The sequence below is a fragment of the Myotis yumanensis genome, unplaced genomic scaffold (genome assembly GCF_028538775.1).
Source record: "Myotis yumanensis isolate MYYU_CA2020_CCGP unplaced genomic scaffold, mMyoYum1.0.hap1 SCAF_9, whole genome shotgun sequence".
In the NCBI taxonomy this organism is placed as follows: domain Eukaryota; kingdom Metazoa; phylum Chordata; class Mammalia; order Chiroptera; family Vespertilionidae; genus Myotis; species Myotis yumanensis.
In genome coordinates, this window is record NW_027223760.1 from 45944036 (window position 1) to 45965387 (window position 21352).

Here is a 21352-nt window from a genome sequence, read left to right on the forward strand (position 1 = left end):
TCTAAAACCCCAATATTTATATGAATATCATTGCACTTTAATGTGTTAATAAAATGATTTTGATTTCTATTTTGTCTTTCAAATTTTAAATGAAAAGTGTTAAAACCCATCTGCCTAGTGCATTGATTTCTGAAATTAATTCTTTACTTCTTGGATTATTTTTTTATATAAAGTAGCATTTGTTTTTTATCATTTTGACTTTACATATTGTTGGTGTTTAATTTAATAGAAAGTATGTGGTATAATAGAGAATAGATTTCTGTAAATTACTCCTTTAATTCAAAACACTGCTTATATACACTTAAGATAGCAACTGGAGCAGCTATAGAGACGTAGGCCTCCTGTCTTTAACCTCTAGACTCGCAGCAGTTCTCAACCTGTGGGTCTCGACCCCTTCACAGGGGTCACCTAAGACCATCGGAAAACACATATATAATTACATATTCTTTTTGTGATTAATCACTATGCTTTAATTATGTTCAATTTGTAACAATGAAATTGGGGTCATCACAACATGAGGAACTGTATTAAAGGGTCACGGCATTAGGAAGGTTGAGAACCACTGCGAGGATCTGACACAAAGGTTTGCTCACCCTAAATGGAATAGGAGTGCAGCAAATTAAAGAAGTACCCCAATATGTTCATGATTTTATTAGGACACTGTCAGGAAACAAACTCATTCAACATAGAACAATTTAAAAAAATGTCCTGGAGAATTGCTAGAAGGTAGAGAGATTTAGCACAAACACTGCATTGCCTGAACATCCAGGCCTTAGGAAGGCATGAACCAGGGGACGTCACCTCTAGGAAGGTGGCCATTCTTGCTAGTTCTCTGCCACTGATGGGACTTAACCCATCTATGTATGGTAGTTTCTGTTCTGCTCCCAAGTGACTTGGTCTCCAAAGTCCCAGCAGCAGTATTTGATTGGCTCCCTGCCTGTATTATTGATTGGTTGTTCCTGCTGCTTAGGTGCAAGCTGTTGTCTGGGGGGCAAGGTCTCCTGATATCCTGCTGGACTGCCTTGCTAGAAGTGTGAGCATGGCAGGCTAGCTAGGAGAGGAAGTGGACCATAGTAGATGTTCAATATATATTGAGTAAGAGCTCCAAAAATAAACTCATAAAGAAAGCTATTCTGTTTGCTGTAATGTTAGTGGAAGACTTTGTGGAAGAGTAGGCATTTACATTACAGTATAGAAGCTGGGTTGGATTCACATGTCAAGAGCAAATAGATGAAGAAGGGGGAAGTCCTAGGTAGAGCAGCAGTTTGAGCCAAGTTGTACAGAGTTTTGCTTGACTCATGGGCCTATCAGTCTGGCTTAGAGATCCTCAGTGTAGTTGCCTTAAATTGCTTGAGCAGCCTGAGTCAATGACTGATTGAAGCAGAATCCTTGGGGTTTGTGTTTAGATCATTTGCAGTATTTTAAAGTTTCCCAGATAATTTTGATCCAAAGGTGTTTGAGCCCTGGATAGCTAGAGAGAAAACTACATTATGAATTTGTGAAATAGGGTTGGAAAAGAATATTAGAACAAGACTGTGGTGGCTTCTATATCAGGGGAAGGATTTCTGGACTGCATCCTGTAAGTAAGGTGGAGCCACCAAGTTTTTGATTATATTGGTTTCCACCTTTTTCTAACCCCAATATAGTTGCATCTTTTTAAATTCCTTTCAGGGCAGTAGACAAAGCGGGGAAGGAAAGTTATGGGATCCAGGTGTGTGTGTGTCACAGTCCTTGGTACTTATTGAGGATGTTATTTATTCATTGTTTTTCCTCTGTAGGAGTAGGTATTCTAGCTTCAGATTTATTTTTCTAAGCAGAATATATCAAAGTTTTTGCAATAATTATTTATCCTTTCTTTAGGGGAGTTGGTTGCATCTTTGTTGAAATGATCCAAGGAGTCGCTGCTTTTCCAGGAATGAAAGACATTCAGGATCAACTTGAACGCATATTTCTGGTAAGTTCTTCATGGAATGCTTTTGAGAAAAATTGATTTTTAATTCACCCCTTAGTGGTAGTGGAAAATAATTTTAAACAAATTTATTGGTTGTCACATGTAATTCTAATATATTTTTTGACTTTTGAAAAAGTAAGAAATTAGTTAATAATTATGTTTTTACACTACTGCATGTTAATACTATGTCAAAATGGTAAGAAAGGACAGGCCATCAGAGGCAAAATAGAATAGGGGGTAAAAATGAGAGCTCTGATGAGAAATTGTGAATAATTTATATAGACATTCCCCCCCTCTTAACTCCCTCCCATCTTCGCCCACTTAAATGTGGGCTTTGATCAGTAACCTTTTCCCATAAAGTGGAGCATAGAAAGAGAGGGAGGGGAGGAAAGGATAGTAACTTTGAAATGGAGAAACCAGGCAAACATACCTCAGCCAGGTCTTTTTTTTTGGGGGGGGGGGGGGGTCTATTGATGAGTATTTATTGTATTTTATTGAAAAAGTGTGTTTCTAAAAATTATAAAATGTATTTGCCAGTGCAAGAAATTTGTTTCTAGAGATTATGAAATGTGTTCATAATATTGCCAATTTAAAGAATGCTAATTGCTTATTTTTTAGTTTTCACTAGATATTAAGATTTCTAAGGGTTAAGAATTCTAATTAATATACAAAAAATTAATATATGTTTTAGTAAAAGGAGGTGTGAGGTCTGGAAATGCATATTGGATGGAATTACAAGAAAAATTGTAGAAGTTTATGAAAAGGAATAGTGAGAAAGAAAATTTTATGGATGATAAAACTAAATAATATTCGAGTAAATTTAATTTAAATATCAAAAGTAAGCTGATGCAAAATTAGAGTTCAGTTCTCTCTCTCCATTTAAAAGACAAAGTTTTCTTGGGCTATTTGTCTAACCCTAATAAGATGCTAACATAAAAAAAACCATTGAAACCTGTAAAGAATTTTTTGGTGAGTTTATTTGAGCCAAACTGTCGACATATTCCGGGGAGCAGAACCTCAATGAATTGAGATAGTGCTCCGACTCAGCCAGGTCTTAAAGGTTGTCATCATCAAAGAGAAGTCATGTTGGTAGCATGTACCCTTGGTACAATATGTTGAGAACAACACTTCACTTCTGTGATCTTTCTACATAATCATGACCACAGTAATCATGAAAAACAGATCACGCACACCCAGACTGAGGGACATTCTACACAATACCTGGCTAGTACTCTTCAAAATTGTCAAGGTCATCAAAAACAAGGACAGTCTGAGGAACTCTCACAGCCCAGAGGAGGCTACAAAGGCATGACAACTTAATGTGATGTGGTATCCCAGACGGAATCCTGGAACAGAAAAAGATCATTAGTGAAAAAACTAGTGGAATCCAAGGAGAGCATGCAGTTTAGTTAATACCAATGTGTATTTCTCAGTTATGACAAATGTTCCATCGTAATGTCAGATTTTAACCACAAAGCAAGCTGGTGAGGGGTCTACAGGAACTCTCTGTACTACTTTTTTTGTAACTTTTATAAAACTATTCTAAAATTTAAAATATGCAACAAAATAAACATGAAATGTGTCCTAGAGCCATATGATCTGGATTTTATCGCCTGCTCTCTTACCTTGGGCAAGGGACTTAGCTCTCTGAGCCTTCATTTTCCCCTGGGGGAAATGAAAGATAATGGTAACACCTACCTCGTAAGTTTGAGGAATAATTGACTTAATACGCAGAAAGTGCTTTTAGAACTATGCCTGACACATAGTAAATACCCTGTTGATTTTCTGTCTGGAAGATCTATCCATTGATGTCAACGGGATGTTGAAGTCCCCACCTGTGACTGTATTGCTGCCCAACTCTCACTTTGTGCCCATCAGGAACTCTTTGTGCCCATCAGCAAATATATATTTGCTTTATGTATTTGGGTACTTCCATGTTGGATGTATAAATGTTTACAAGGGTTATAGTCTCTTGTTGGATTGATAGCTTTATCATTATGTAGTGTCCTTCTTTGACTTTTGCTATAGCCCAGCCATGGGCAAACTACGGCCCGCGGGCCGGATCCGGCCCGTTTGAAATGAATAAAACTAAAAAAAAAAAAAAAAAAAAAAAGACCGTACCCTTTTATGTAATGATGTTTACTTTGAATTTATATTAGTTCACACAAACACTCCATCCATGCTTTTGTTCCGGCCTTCCGGTCCAGTTTATGAACCCATTGTGGCCCTCGAGTCAAAAAGTTTGCCCACCCCTGCTATAGCCTTTGTTTTGAAATCCATTTTATCTGATACTAGAGGCCAGATGCACAAAATTTGTGCAAGGGGCTCAGCCCTTGCAGCCCCAGCTTCATCCGGAAGGTCGTCGGGACAGTCATTCTGCTGTTCAGTCCAACTAGCATATTAGCTCTTTTATTATATAGGACTAGAGGCCTGGTGCACAAATTCATGCATGGGTGGGGTCTGGTTGGCCCGCCCTGATGGGGGCCCATCACAGGAGGGGCCGCAGGCAGTTGGCAGCTGGCCCCGCCCCCGATCAGCCTCCAACACCCTGATCAGGCTGATCGGGGCCCCGGATCAGGCTGGTTGACTGCTGCAGTGTGTGTCATAGCCACCGGTTGTTCCGGTCATTCTGGTCATTCTGCCATTCTGGTCGCTGAGCTTTTATATAAATAGATAAGTGTTGCTACCCGAGCTTCTTTTTTTTCTGTTTCCATTTTTATGAAATTACTTTTTTCTATCCCTTTACTTTCAGTCTGTGTGTCTTTTGATCTGAAGTGGGTCTCTTCTAAACAGCATATGCAGAATGGGGCAAAAATAGGCTGACAGTTGTTTGTATGGAAAACAATACAATAATAAATAATAATACCAGAATGAACTCTGCTTCGCATACTCACAACTTTAGATCTACTTTTGCCCAATCTATATATGATACTTGTTTTGTAGCCACTTCTTTTCAGTTCTGCTTATTATTTATTATTCATAAATTCCCACACAGAATAATAAAATATTGTTTTATGATTATAATAATAATGCATCTTTATGATGGAAGACTCCCACAGTATCAAAAAGTATAAAACTTGAAAAAAAATCACCCTTTGTTCTACTACCCAGAGAAAATCGCATTTAGTATTTTGATGTATATTCTCCATTTCTATACAGGTAAAGCAAATTGAATCATACCTTGTGTACTGTTTTGTAACTTTTTTTTTACTCAACAGTATATAATAAACATCTTTCATTGAAAAATAAATCTAGAAACTTACCATTGTTAATGACAGGAGAGTGTTTATTGTATGGATGAGATATTATTTGCATAGTTTGTTTACAGTGATTAACTATTATGAAGTGCCGCCAGAAACATCCTTTGTACAGTTATCCTATTACTTAAAAATCATTAGAATTGAAAGTCCTTAATTCAATAAAATTTAATTTTCATATTCTTATACAGTCATCCTTTTATCTAAACTAATGGAACACTTCTTTCTCCCTGTTCCCAAGAAAATCTCTTGCTGATTTCATTGAGATTGTATTGAGCCTATGGATTATATTAGGAAGAAATGATATAAAATTGAGTTTTCCCAATCAAGAATAAATTATATTCTTTTATTCATAGTTTATGGCCCTTAACAAAAATGTACAATTTTATAAACATTTTTTCTACTCCATTCTTTACTTTCATTCAATTATTTTAAATGACTTTTCTGTTATTTTCTAAAAAATATAATAAACTTGTTCATATATTGTATCATTGAAAAATAATAGCAGAAGAGAGAATTTTAATAGGCTACAGTTTGCAAATCTGTAGTTATAGATTATTATTCAAAAACTGCTTTAAATATTTAGCTTTTTAAAATGCCTGGCCAGAGTGGCACAGTGGTTGAGTGTCGACCCATAAACCAGGAGGTCACGGTTCGATTCCTAGTCAGGGCACATGCCTGGGTTGTGGGTTCAATCCTCAAGGACAGATAATCAATGATTCTCTTTCATTGATGTTTCCATCTCTCCCTCTCCTTCTCTCTGAAATTAATAAAAAATATATATATTTTAAAAATTTATTTTATTTTTTTCCATCATCATTTATCCCTCCTGTACCCTATCCCTCCTCCAGCCCTCTCCCCCCACAATCACCACACTGTTGTCCCTGTCCATGACTTCTTTCTTTTTTCCCCATTGTTCCTCAATCCCTCCACATCCCCTTCTTCACCCCCACCTCCGAGAACTGTCAGCCTGCTCTCTATCTACTAGTCTATCTCTATTTTGCTTGTTAGTTCAGTTTGTTCATTAGACTCCACATATGAGAGAAAACAGATGGTATTTGTCTTTCTCTGACTGGCTTATTTCACTTAGCATAATGTTCTCCAGGTCTATCCAGATTGTCGCAGAGGGTAAAATTCCCTTCTTTTTTATGGCAGAGTAGCAGCATTCCATCATGTAAATGTACCTTAGCTGTTTTATCCACTCATCTACTGAGGGACACATCAAAGAAATATCTTCACTTATACATGATTTCAGAGTGAATTCAAAAGAAAAGGAAATGGTTATACTAGAAATGAGGTATATTCTATAGCAATAGAACAAAAAAATGAGTTTCATGAAATCATAGTTCATTGATATAGCTTAAAGTTTTCATTATAAGTATCTTTTTATAATGTCAGTAATTTCCAATAGGTACTATCCTGTTGGATTGCTTCCTGTATGAAGATTTTGCTAGTATTTCTTAATTATGGCAATACTTTCCTAATTTTATGGGTATTTAGAGACCTTTGAGCTATGACTAGGCTTTTAATAAATCAAAGAGATAAATCATTATAAATTTCCCATGGCAATATTGATATCCTAAACTACTGTTTGCTCTTGTTAGAGCATAGAGACCCTTAAATACAGATCAGCATCATGATTGATGGTAATAACTATCTTTTACTGTAATTATTATACATGCATAGTGCTTTTTACAAGTAAAATGTCTGTTGGTAATTAGGAGATAAATATCATCTAAAATTGGTGCTTTAGAATTAAAATGTTATATTTTACTCTGAAGAATTAGACATGATCAAAAAAACTTCTTTTGACAGTAAATGTTATCATCTTAAATATTTTATTTCCCCCACTGAATTGTTAAAATTTGCAAACGCTAGCTATATGTCATGCTCTACAAGCAGACTCTCCCAGGAGTTGTGTAATCATCGGAAGAAGACAATCTACTAACCCAGTGTGACTGAATCACTGGGAAAAAATGCTTTTCCTCGGTGACCTTTTATGTCTGGTCTGAAGAGGAATGGCTATTAAAGTGTAATTGAATCCACTTGCACAAGCTTCTCCCAGAAATTGCCAGACACCGTTTTTTAAGCAGCAGTTGTGTCTCCGGGCTCTGGTAAAGTATTGCCCAGGAGATAGTCAATTTTGCAAAGTTGTGAAACATGGGATTATTTGTTTTGTTTTGTATTTCAATACAGGGATTAAGTCCGTTTATTCGCTTGTGAACTGTGTATAGAAAGGTGGTTCATAACTTTGAAGCGCAAAATTAATAGCTTGTTACCAAGATAACTAATATCATTAACCCACACACACAGTCTTTATAACAAATGTGAAAAGCAATGAAGATCAGTCAGTAAAGCCTTTATATATTTTTATGGTTTTCTCCTCCTTTTTATTTCCTTTTTCTCTTCTTTGGTGGAAGGGAGTAGTTCACGTTTTTAACAAGTTCAATGAATTTATTTCTACAGCATAATAACTCTATTGATAGCTGTAAGGTGAGCCGGCTATGGTATAATTTGAGATTTTTACCATTAAATCATTTTCCTTGAAATTGTGATGCTCAAATGCAAGAAAGAAGGAAAGTAATAGAATTTTGACAAACTATGTTTCAGATACTTTGAAATTGCCAGGTGAATGGGCAACTATTTCTGTAAGCAATACTTAGGTGAAAATGGATTCATTTATTTTTTTCAGCACTACCCATTTTTTAATGTGGTGTGATATAGTCTATTCACCTCCATTAATTGCAAAAATAAGCAGTAGATGTATTCATCCAGGTATATATATACAGGGTGACAAAAATCAGAACTAATAAAAAAATTTTTTTTTTTTTAAATATATTTTATTGATTTTTTACAGTGAGGAAGGGAGAGAGAGAGTTAGAAACATCGATGAGAGAGAAACATCGATCAGCCGCCTCCTGCACATCTCCCACTGGAGATGTGCCCGCAACCCAGGTACATGCCCTTGACCGGAATCGAACCTGGGACCTTTCAGTCGCAGGCCGACGCTCCATCCACTGAGCCAAACCGGTTTTGGCAAAAAATTTGTATTCTAATCACGTTATTCTGAATTGAAAGAGAAATCTGCTTGGTGGATCCCTGGGAAATGCATCCCTCTCACTTCACAACAGCTGAGCAAATGGCAGAAGTGCTTGCATAGCTGCCTGTGACCTGTGGCAGATGCTCTGGGCTGTGTGGCTCACAGCCCAATGTGCAGCAGTCAGGGCAGAGGGACTGGCAGGATTCAGTTGGGGACCTGTCCTTGTTCTCCCTGCCTTTGAATGTTGTTAACCCTGAGAGTCTCACCTTGCCTGTCTCCTGAGTCTTTTGGCTTGCAATGGAATTTCATCCACCAGTTGTTGGTTAACCTCTTGCACATTATTTGATTGTTACAGCTGTTAAAATGTTTTTCTTCCCTGTGTGCGATTCAGGCTTTAGAAGTGCGTATGTGTGTGAGTGTGTGTAAGAAGACCCACTTGCAACTTAGAAAGCTACTACTCAGACTGCCTTTGAGTGAGATTGCTCCCTAAGCAAGCCTCTCTTTTGGAGTTGACTGACCTGTAGAGATGTAGTCTGCACACCCAGCTCCAATCCTTGTCTCCTGATCCTGGCTGTTTTTTTTAATTGATTTGAGAGAGGGAGGGGGGAAGGCAAGGAAACATCAATGTGAGAGAGAGATATATTCGAAAAAGCTCCCCCAACTGGGATTGAACCTGCAACCTAGGTATGTGCCCTGGCCTGGAATCAAACCTGTGACCATCTGGTGCACAGACTATGCTTAATAACTTGAAGCGCAAAATTATTTGAGCCATACTGGCCAGGGCTGTATCCAGTATCTTAGCTGGAGCCATAACCCTGAGGTTTCATGATTGGCTAGGATAGCCATATAGAATGTCAGAGAAAGCTGGCACTGACACTAGATGGTTATTACCAATTGGATGTAGCAGCCACATGGTGAAGATGTAATATTGATATCACAGATTTATATCATCACTACCATTAATAGATTTGCTTAAGTGATTTCTGTCATCCTTCTTCAGCACTCACTCTGCAGCATAAGGTACAATAGAGGTGGGAAGGAATTGTGTGCCACATGCCTGCCCCGGAGAAAATAACAACAATCAAGGTGGGCAGGCAAGCATTGTCTTTAAGAATGGAATCATGAATAATTGCTGAGCAATTGATCAGCAAATGAGTAACCCAGTATTAGTAATAGATCATGTATTAGTTAAAAAATACTGAGCTCTAAGAGTTAAATATTAGGTTCTAATCCTAGGTTGTTGTTTTTTTATTCTCTCTGAACAAGTCACTTTTTCTAATTGGATTGTAGTGTCTGCATCTCTAAAGGGAAGAGTTGAGGTAATGATTTCAATAATGTTTTGCAGCTCTAACCATTTTTAATTTTAAAACGCATGGTATTACAAGATTATGCATAAAGCTCTGTGGGTGGTGTTTAAAGATAAAATTGTTAAGTAAATATTTGATAGGCATTGCAGAAAGTTTTGAAGAGAATATTGGAAATGGAATAACAAATATTCCTGGAAATTTTTAATAGCTTGTTACCAAGATAACTAATATCATTAACCCACACACACAGTCTTTATAACAAATGTGAAAAGCATAGGTAATTTGCTTGTGGTCTTTATGCTGCAGTAAGCATCACATATTTTTATCTCATTCAGTTATTCTTCCAGCAGGATTATCACACACCTATTCTGTACCAGGAGACATCAGGCCACAGTGCCAGAGTGGGAGTCTGTCCTGTATGGATGGAAGGATGTTCAAGACTGGGCTTTGAAAGATTGAGGACTTTTTATCTTATTTTAAGATAAAAATTGAGGAAGTACAATTTTTTAAGAAGAGAGTAATAATTTAAAATGGCTTTAGGAAAATTGATATAGTATAATATAATGATAAACTCAACTGTATAAAGACTGACAGAAGTAGAGAGCTAAGCAATACATGTTGGGGTGAAGGATATTGAAAATATTAATAATTTTTGAAAGTCAGTTTTAGCAAAACAAAGTAGGGGGACAAATGCCTCTTTTAATTTGTACGTGCTTCTCTCAAGCCTTATTAATAGGTGTAGTTATTTATACAGAGGCAAATCTTATTCAGAGTGTTAAGTTGAGAAAACAGAAAAATTTAAAAGCAGTATGAAAATAAATAACAATCACCATTTGGGGATAACCAATGCTACCTATTTTTGTTATTTTCTGTTTTATGTTTTCACAATTGGGTTAGTAATGAATGTATGTGTTTGTATCTAGCTTCTCTTTCTTTTCACATTAAATAGGGAACAATTTCCAAGCCACTAATATATACCTGAAAATATTTTAATTATACTATAATATCTTATAAATGTGTCCAAATGTACTAACTCATTGCGATCTTACTAGGTAATTTGCTTGTGGTCTTTATGCTGCAGTAAGCATCACATATTTTTATCTCATTCAGTTATTCTTCCAGCAGGATTATCACACACCTATTCTGTACCAGGCACTGTGCCTACAGGCCATGATAAACCAACAGACACAGTCTTGGCTCGCCTCAAAAGTACTCTCACCTGGGCTACATTTGAATAGGTCCCAGAAAGTCAGATCAGAAGACTCTTGTTGCAAAATTGTTTTGATCCGTCCATATAAAGGATATAGGAGAGAAAGGAGTCAACAATAACTTCCGAGTTTCAAGCTTGTGGAACCAAGTGCTTAGTGAGCTCATGGAAAGTAATGGGGGTATTGAAAAGCAGTGCCCATGGAAGGACAGGAAGAAGTGAGAGCAAGTTACTGGACTTTTATGATAGCGGGTAGGCCCAGGTGGAAATGTCCAGTACACAGAACATTCAGAATCAGGAGAAAGGTGAGGATCAAGGGCTCATTTCACCCAACCAGGCCATTTCTTGAAAAGGAGAAGGGGGATAGGGGGATGCCTGGAGCCCTGTCTACGCCTGAGTGAGGCTCACAGTCTGTCAGTGAGAGTGTGGGAGCTGGACCAGGATAGGACACAGAAGTCAAGGTGAGGGCGAGCAGCAGTGAAGTGAAGGAAAAGAAAGGAGGGCGGGAAAAAGCACTCCCTCCAGGGAGATTATAGATCAACTCAGGTCTGTTTAGCTGGTTTAATTGGGAAAGTTTAGACTGTCCATGGTTTTTAAAGGAGACTTAGGGTCCTGCTCAGTGTCTCAGGGGTGCTGGAGTGAAGGTGGGTGTGCCCTGAAGGAAGCGCTGTCCCAGTCCCTCCACTCCTGGCTCTGGTTTCTTTAAGGTTTTGATTGCGAAACAGATCCCATTGCTGAAAGAAAGGTTGGAAACCTTCCAGGCCAAAATTCTATGAGGGGAAAAAAAAAGGCCATGTAGAAGAAAAATGATGAAGAGAGATCCAGTGCCAATGAAGATGTTAGAGAAAAAAATGTCATGATTTATTTATGGACAGATTAGATGGATAGTCTAATAAAGAAAGTTCTGTGCTAATAAGCCAATAGAAATGTTAGTAACAAACTTCAGTAGGGTCATTTGTCTTAGGAAAAAAACCAGGATAGTGGGGTATCCCATTGTAGAATAGCTCATCATAACACGCAGAGTCAAGGGGAGGAGACACATACTCCAGTTCTAGATGAGAAGAGTGTCAAGAATGCCGGGGCCATGTTTTAAAACTCCAGCACTGAAATTATGTAAATTTTCATTAGAGTATATCACCAAGTTGAGCTGATAAACAGCTTTATAGTGAAAAGCAATCTGGGAAACAATTTTTTCAAGCTGCTAAATTTTTTTTATGTTTTTCCCATACTCCTGATCACCATTACAGTGCTGTTCCCTACGATAATGTGAAAGTGTGAATTGTCACCAAGTGTTACTGGGTGGGTCACAAGGTTCCTCATTTTGCTCAGCCTCCTTTTTCCTTTTTTGACTACCAACTTCACAGATGTCTATGTCCAAAGAAGTTGGTGAAATTCTGCCATAGTGTGACACATCTGAGGGAAGTGAGGAGGTGGTGACACTTCTTAGCAAATTCTCAGAATGTTGTCCATAAAGGAGATTTTTTAAACTCAAATTCTGCCTTAAAATTTTTAGTCACTTGCAGTGTGCTCCCACAGATAAGCCTTGTATTCCTCAAGACATCGCATATGTGATCTCTTGTGGGAGGTAGCGGGTAAGATGGCTCCCAATATCCCCACCTCCTGGTTTGTATGCCCTTATGTCATCCCTTCCCCCAACCCTTGAGTGTGGGCTGGACCTAGAGACTTGCTTCTAATGGGTAGGTTATGGCAATAGCTATGGCTATTATTTCTGAGACTAAATTACACAAAGATTGATACTCCCTTCTTGTGCACCTTGTCTCTTTCTCTCTCTCTTTTTGTTGTTAATCCTTACCCTAGGATATTTTTCCCATTGATTTTTAGAGAGAGTGGAAAGGAGGGAGAGAGGGGAAAAGAGAGAGAGAGAGAGAGAAACATCGATGTGATAGAGAGAGACACATCGATTGGTTGCCTCCCCCATGACTGGGGCCAGAGATCGAGCCTATAATCCATGTACTAGTATGTGACTTTGGCCAGGACTCAAACCTATGACCCTTTGGTGTGTGGTTCAGTGCCCTAACCATTGAGCACACAGGCCAGAGAACACACCCTCTTTTACTGTGTCACTGGCTCACACCAAGGCAAGCCAGCTACCATGTTGTAGGTTGCTCTGTGGAGGGGACCCTCATGTCAGGGTACTGATGTTTCCAGCCTGCAGCCAGTGAAGACCTGAAGCCTGGCAGCAATCATGTGCAGGAGCTTGGAAGTGGCTCCTTCCCCTGTGAGCATTCCTGTGATTCCATACCATCATTACACTTCATTGCTACCCTGTGAGACTCCCTTAGCAGCAGCACCGGCTAAGGCACCCCTGGATTCCTGACCAACAGAACCTGTGAGATAATCAATGATCAGTGTCTGTTACTTAAAGCCACTATGTTTTGGAGTAGCTTGTTCCACAGCAGTAGGTAGCTAATCCATTTCCTTTGATCCCATTACCAGGAAAGACAGGGCCAGTACCATTGCTATTGTTTTATAGCTGAGGAAACTATCTTCAGAGAGTATATGGACTTGCCCAAGAAGACATGTTCAGTAATTGCCAGAACTGAGACTAAATCCTAAATCTACTGACCTTTTCACCAAAATATTCCTTTGTAGTTGTTTGGTTGATTGTGTTTGCTGATTTGTAACCAGGAGTGTGCAAGAGAATGACTTGGGAATCACTTTCTGAGTGCACACTCTTAGGCCTCACTGGGGTCCCTGAATCAGGCTCAGGGGACAGGACTCCATGCCTTCAAATACAGAAGCCAAGCCTGGCCAATGAGTCCTCCTGGGTAAGAAACTCCGCTCTTAAAGATACTCCTCATACCTTGAAACATTGTGCATGTTTTAAATTTTCTGGCCCTTCTGTGGCAACCTAAAAACCTAGGTAGTGGAGACATACTCTCCAGAACATAGGAATAGTTAATTCAGTCAGACTGAGCCCTGTGTTTCTTCCAGGATACTTTTGGTGTGACCCCCTTGGGGCACGCCTTTGTAATGAGTATATTTGAGGGTTTCTTTCACATGGTTTGTGTTAATAATGTTAGGTGGCTACAATTAGAATTGTGTACACAGCAGATGAATATTTGTAGTCATCACATCCCAGCACTATAAATTCCTGTCTGTTCAGATCACTTGATTAACATTCTGGTTCCCTACCTTTTCTTACACCTTAGAAGACTTTACACTCAAGGATAAATCTATCCAGGCTGCTAATCTTTTGTGAGGCATGAGTTCATTTAAAATCTGACCTTGTATCATCTCCTGCCCAACTCCCTGCAAGAAAAAGAAAAGCCTCCTCAAAACATTCTATCCTAAATTGATCTCTCATGTCTCATTATCATGTATCTTCATAGAAAGCTATGACTGTTTGATTAAAATTTATCATTAACACTAATCTACCCAAGTCACTGGCGCATGTCCACTGGAGAACAGTTTTATCTTAAGTCAAGTTGACAGATGAGCTGACCTTGGAGCTGAATTTGTCCTCTCTCTCATTTCTTTGGAAAATGGCAGACATATGTTTTCCAGGGAGTGTGGAGGCTATGGCATTTTTGTATTCTACCTAAAATCTCTTTTATGAATTTAGTTGTACTGGAAAAATATTGAGAACTAATTTTATTATTTTTTCTTTTTTTTTTTTAATCCATAACTTATTTATTTTATAAATGGCAACCACCAGTTGGTCCCCTGTATCTATGAGCTTGGTAATTTGTTTCGTTTAGATTCCACATATAAGTGAGATCATATGGTATTTGTCTTTCTCTCTCTGACTTGTTTCCCTTAGCATAATGCCCTCAAGGTTCATCCTTGTCATTGTAAGTGGCAGATTTCATTCTTTTTTATGGCTGAATAATATTCATACACAGACATATATGTGCATATACCACATTTTCTTGAGAACTGTCTATTTTAAATGTACCAGTCATTTATTTTTTTTCCTCGGTATTGTGTCTGATATAAACTCAGGCTCCTGTTACTTTTGAGTAACTAAATGTTCAAGTTGCCAGTGAACTTGATTTTCAACTTAGGAGTACATTCTTTTCTAAGATAAGAGCAAAGATCAGGTCAGACTTTACCTTCCATGTTGGCCAATCCCCAATGAAGATGCAGGAATTGGTTTAGGGACACATCCTGTGCTGTCGAACTTCTGTACTTCTGTGCCTTTACACCTGCCCAGAATTATGCTTCTGCTGTCCCCAGTGTCTAAATAGAACCCACTTTTCTGAATATGAGAAATGCTTCCCCCCCTAGTGAAATCTTCTCTTGATTTCCCAATTAAAAATTCTCTTTCCTTCTCTTACACCTAGGTTTCTCTACCCAAACCTCGCTGCTGTCTGCCTTCACCTTTGACCTTGCAATGCTATTAGTTTTGCTTTTAGTCCCCTAATGGAGTTTAGGATTTGGGAACAGGGGTGGGGGAGAGGGGAGTACTTTGTGGGAATTAACCATTAGCATGCACCCTGATGCTGCAGAAATATTTGCAATAATAGAATTATTGCATTTATTTTATTTTATTTTTTTATTATAGTTTTTATTCAACAGTTCTTTTTGTATTAGCTTCAGGTGTACAGCATAGAGAATAGACATTTAAATGGGTTACAAAGTGTTCCCTCCAATAATTCAAGTACTCACCTGGCATCCTACATCGTTATTACAGTATTGTTAACTGTATTCTCTGTGCTTTACCATGCCAGTTTTGTAACTACCAAATTTTACTTCCTGATCCCATCATATTTTTTTACTCTTTTCCCCAACACCACTCCACTCTGGCCTCCATCAGTTTGTTCTCGGTATCTATAAGTCTGTTTCTAGTTTGTTTGTTTATTTTGTTCTTTAGATTCCACATAGAAGTGATATCATATGGTATTTGTCTTTCTCTGACTGACTTATTTTACTTGGCATAATACACGCTAGGTCCAGCTGTGCTGTTGCAAATGGTAAGATTTCATTCTTTTTTATGGCCAAGTAATATTTCATTGCATATATGTACCACAACTTTTTTATCCACTTGTCTATTGATGGGAACTTGTGTTGCTTCCACATCTTAGCTATTGTAAATAATACTGCAATAAACAAGTTGGTGCATATATTCTTTCAAATTAGTGTGCTGGGTTTCCTTGGATATATACCCAGAAGAGGAATCACTGGGTCATAAGGAAGTTCCATTTTTTAAGTTTTTTAGGAACCACCACACTTTTTCACAGTGGTTGCATCAATTTGCTTTCTTAGCAACAAAATTACTGCATTTTTCTTATACTTCACTGTGTTCTTTTTAAAAAATGCATCTTTTCGGGGGAACTCTGTGGGGATGACATTAAGAACCACTTTAAAAATTAAAGACAATTTTCTTTCATTTGTTTGTTTAACAATAGATGTGAGATCACATTTCCCTTTAGTTTCTCCTTTTGCAGTTCTTGTTCCAATAATATGTAAGTCACTCTGATTTAACATTCACATGCCTGGTTCGTTTGATTGAAGCTCAGAACAAATTACTATCAATTTGCTCTAATTAAAATTTAGTATTAAAAAGTGTTTCATGTTTTCCATATGAAAAGTAAATAGCTAAAAGGTATTAATAAAGGTGTTTTGGAGAATAATATTGGGCTCATTTCTCAGATCACATCTTATTTCCGCTAAAATGAAATAATGTTTCTCTCTCACACAGAGTAGTGATGTATGCACATTTTAATCTGGTAATTGACTCTCTGGATGTGATTCAGTTCGTACAGCAGTTGTGGGTACCTAGGATATGCCCAGCAGTGGGCTTCAGGGAATGTCTACTTTGATGAAGTTTGGCACAATTTTCATTGAGTTTTCTTTGTAATACTTAGTACTGGTTGGATGTGCCACTTTGAAAATCCAGAATCTAAACCATAAGGGAACTTAATCAAATTGCCAATTCCTTATTAATTTTCTTCCTCATAATGAAAAATATGCTTAGACAAATAATTAGATAGTGTATAGAGAGACTCGTCATAACTGTGAGCTTCCTGATACCATGATGTCTAACTGGATATGAAATGGAAAAGGCATTAACTTCAGTGAAATTATAATCTTCTATCTAGCAAAAAGGTTTTTAGACAAAAGTAATCCAGTGTTTGTATATCTTTTCAAACATTAAGCTCAATTTTTTGGTAACAGGAAAAGATGCTATTATATGGGAAATCTATGTACCTTCTGCTCAGTTTTGCTGTGAACCTGAAACTGCTCTATAAAATAGTCTATTAGGGGATGGAGGGATGATGCTGTAGATGAATCAAAGTGGAATACTGTCCAAAAAGGCCATTCTCTTCTTCTGTGTCAATAGGAAGATTTCCCCTTTCAGGAATTATGTCTTAGTTCTGTCAGTGAGCCACTTTGTGGAAGGAAATAGACACTTAGGCAGTAAAAATATTTATTGCCTGGCAACTGAATGAAAGCTCTGCTAGGCAGGGCAGTGCAAAGATCCTCAAGCCAAGGGCTGCCAGTACAGTATCATGGTCAAGTTGAGGCCTCAAAAACCTATAGTCATTACTTTGGGAGTAGGGAACAGGGTTGGGGGCATTGCTGATGATCCTTCTTCTTCCTGCATATTTAATGTGGCATGAATTGGTTAAAATGGGAGCACTCATTTATTTGAACAGACCTGTACCAACATTCTTTCAAAAAAGGTAAGAGGCGCTATACTATACTGTCTATCATATAAACTCAGTGACTTTATTTTTTTAAATATATTTTTATTGATTTCAGAGAGGAAGGGAGAGGGAGAGATAGAAACATCAATGATGAAAGAGAATCATTGATTGGCTGCCTTCTGCACTCCCCCTTACTGGGGATCGAGCCTGCAACCCAGACATGTGCCCTTGACTGAAATTGAACCTGGGACTCTTTAGTCCGCAGGCTGACGCTCTAGCCACTGAGCCAAACCAGCTAGGGCTAAACTCAGTGACTTTAATAGACCAGTGAACCTTTAACTTTTGAGTGTTAAGATAAAGAATGGTCTGTATGTTACAACAGCTATTTTCTGACTTATGAATATTGAATTATTATTTACTAGTAAACTATTCTGTCTCAGCCACCACTTAGCTTTTTTTTAATCATCACCCAAGGATATGTGTGTGTGTGTTTTTAGTTGATTTTTAGAGAGAGAGGAAGGGGGAGAAAGAGACAGTGGGGAAAAGAGACAGAGAGAGAGAAAGAGAGAGAGGGGGAGATAGAGACATTGATGTGAAATAGAAACATTGATTGGTTACTCCTGTACATGCCCCACCAGGGATCAAATCCACAACCTTTTGGTGTACAAATGACACTCTAACCAGCTGAGCTCCCAGCCAGGGCTTAGCATTTTTTTCTCTGGTATATATGTTTCGTTGTCTTCTGTTTTTTTTAAGTAATGATTTTATTCATGAAAATTCTACAAGAAGCAAGTTGGGTTTTTTTCTTTCTTATTTTTTTCCTCTTTTTTAAACCAACTGCTTTCTCAGAAAGTTAGAGAGCTGAATGATACACAGCAGAACTCTCAATTCCTCCAGCCTTGACTCACCCTCCATGGGTAGTCCTGAAGCCCAAGAACTGAGCCTGACAAATGCCAGGAATCTAGTCTATACTTTTAATTCAGTGTTCAAAGCCCTGTCTATGTTAAGGTAAAAGAACGACAAATATGCCTACTATTGGCTACTGCCATGTCGCTGCTCAGTATTTTCCTGTCTCATCTCACGTGATCCCGCCCTCCAAACAGCTGTGCTTTATTTTCGCTGATGTGCCCACTTACTCCAGGTTATTTCCACTGATGTCAGCCACGCCTGAGAGGCCAAGCCTTCTGTTTATAGCACTGGGATAGCATCCAAGACAGTATGAAAAGGACGGGGCCTCTCCTGCAGGTACAGAAGAAGATGCTGAGATTGGCATAGGTGTAAGCAGTTCATCAAGGTGCTCTCCGGTGACAGAGATGAGCACTGTGACTTTTTTCCTCCCACATATGCCAGGCTGCTGTGTGATAATATTCAGAACATGTTTTAGGAAGGAGAAGAAGACAAAGATTAGATTTCATGTTCAGAGGGTCTTTCTCAAACCCTTAACGAAGGAGACATTCTAAATGAGGTCTTCACATTGAGAGACAAGGGCAGAAGAGCAGCTTGTGAAGGGACTGATTCAGAATGCTTCCTTGTGCTTCAGGAAACTCAACATATTAACTAAGATGAACATATAAACTAAGAGAATGGCACATGTAAAAATCAATGAAAGCCCAGCCAGTGCTTCTAAGTGGTTAGAGCATCGGCCTGCTCACCAAAGGGTCATGGGTTCCATTCCTAGTCAAGGGCACCTAACTGAGTTACAGGTTTGGTCCCTGGCCCAGTCAGGGCTCAAGGTTCCTGTGGGAGGCAACCAATCAATGTGTTTCTCTCACATAGATGTTTCTCCGTCCTCCCCCTCCCCCTCCGCCTCCCTCTCCCCTCCCCTCCCCCTCCCTCTCCCCTTTCCTTCTTCCTTCCACTCTCTCGAAAAAGCAATGGAAAACATATCCTCAGGTGAGGATTAAAGAAAATCAATCTCAAATATTTTATTTATATTTCTTGGGTCTTCATTAGAATAACGTTTATAGGAGCAAGGTTGTCAAATGGGAGATCGGTTTTCAGAAATATGTAACTAAATGAAGAAAGCAAGTACAAGTCAGCAGGCAAAAGTACTGTTTTGAGTGTATTGTTTTGGTTTTGGTTTTTAGTCTTAGAATTTCTGAGAACTCAGTATTTGCCTTTATGCTCTTCAGTGGCTTTGGTTAGAAATGCTTCCTTTTCTTTGTTCTGGTTCATCTCTTTATGATAAAAATTTTAAACATTGAGAAGGAACAGTACACTGTCTAGGATGACAGGTTAATTATCTTCTTTGCCCCTTAAGGGAACCTAGTAAGAATTTGGAGATATATGGGTGCTGATAGCTTACCCCTACGGTCTGTGTGTTCTACCAAAAATAATGAAAAAAGGAAATTCAGGTCCGCTACCGAATCTGAGGATACACAGCTTTGATAATACTAGCCTGTCATTTCAGATGAGAAGATAAAAAATTCACTCAGAAAATAAAGAAGAAAGCAAACGAAGAGATTTTATTCACTGTGTGTCTCAGCATAACCTGCTGTAGAAATAAAACAGTAATAATGAAAACATAACATGAAGGTTCCTTACTCAGTAGTCACTCTGCTTTTTCTTTTCTCCTTTCTTCTCTTTAAAAAATGTGAATATAAAAAGAGACTTTCTTTTTACCCTTCCACTCTGTACTTTATTTTAATTTTATTTTTTTCATTTTAAAGGAGATTTTTATGGAATTTGGAGAAAAAGTAGCACTTTCAAAATACACATGGAATATTAAGAAAAACCTATCAAGTGTTGCTCTGTAAAGCAAGTCTCAAGTGCTCCAAATGTTATCCTTCACACATGGGAGAACATCTTGTTTTTCTTTCCCTGTCCCCCAAACCAAGCTTTACGAAGATGTATTACTGCTAAACTTTTATAGTCAATGGATTTGTGAGTCATTGATTTGAAATTAATATAAATAAGATGCCAGTCTGCAGTCCTGTAAAAGATTCAATATCATGGAATTAACGGCACACAGGTAAAATGGGCAGCACATCTCCTTTGCCTTTATGTTAATAGCACTTTCCAGTGATACTTTGATGGTAGAAAGTGAGCTTCTTCAGCATTCATACGCTTCAATGTAGTTAAACCTTATGAATATAAATTCTAATCATTAACTTACTGCATTGTTAACTGAATGAGCTCTTTGTCTTATTTTTAAATTATAATGGTGTAGACCTTTGCGAGCAAACCAGGGAAAGGGATGTCCATCCTGGATGTCATCCAGGCTTTCCAGTTTAGGACACTAGGATGTCTCCTGCAGAATGTCTTCAAGTAAAGCCAGTTCACACAATACTTTATAGACTTTTCATGTCTTTGGGGACCTGATAACTTACATGCATTTGACCAGCAGAATATATTCTTATACTTTCTATTTTTTTTTCAAGGTGTGATTTCTTTTTTTTTTTTCCTTATTGATTAAGGCATTACATAAAAAAATATGGAACGCTTCACAAATTTGCATGTCATCCTTGCGCAGGGGCCATGTATCTTTCCATTTTAGTATATGTGCTGCTGAAGCGAGCACCCACTCTGTACTTTAATTAGAATATTAGTATTTAAATAATTCCACTGAACGCGGGGGAGCGGGGGGGGGGGGGGGGGGGATTAGGATATGTTTCAGTAATTTGTGAATTCACCTCCCAGCAGGGTTTGAAGAACAGCATTGGGAGACCTGAATGTTCCATACTGCCTCCATTAAAATAATACACAAATCTTGCCTGTAACTGGAGCCAGCACAGCTTAAACCCAATTGTTGTCTTCAAAGCTCTTTCTCTTGGCATTACACTGTGTTTAAATCCAGTGCAAGTGATAGAACATAACCATCTGTGATAAATTTATGGAATTTATGACTTTATGTCATGATAGATAGTAAATGTAAAAAGTATGTCAAAGGTATTTTTACATAAATTCTGGAATAAAAGCTCATTCTGGACTGCTTGTTGGAAGACTTGACTTCTAGTCTTGTCTTTGTTTGTAATTG

General features: G+C 38.1%; 1 protein-coding gene and 1 pseudogene across 3 annotated transcripts in view; one reads left to right on the forward strand and one right to left on the reverse strand.

The window, feature by feature from the left end:
• CDK14 (cyclin dependent kinase 14) overlaps window positions 1–21352 on the forward strand; it is a 522981-nt gene that overhangs the window by 326439 nt on the left and 175190 nt on the right. For all 3 annotated transcript variants that reach the window (XM_070424219.1, XM_070424218.1, XM_070424220.1), the window contains one exon: window positions 1861–1954. In XM_070424219.1, the coding sequence (XP_070280320.1) occupies window positions 1861–1954 (94 nt within the window). The remainder of the gene's footprint in view (window positions 1–1860; window positions 1955–21352) is intronic.
• LOC139017081 (U6 spliceosomal RNA) lies at window positions 20804–20896 on the reverse strand (annotated as a pseudogene).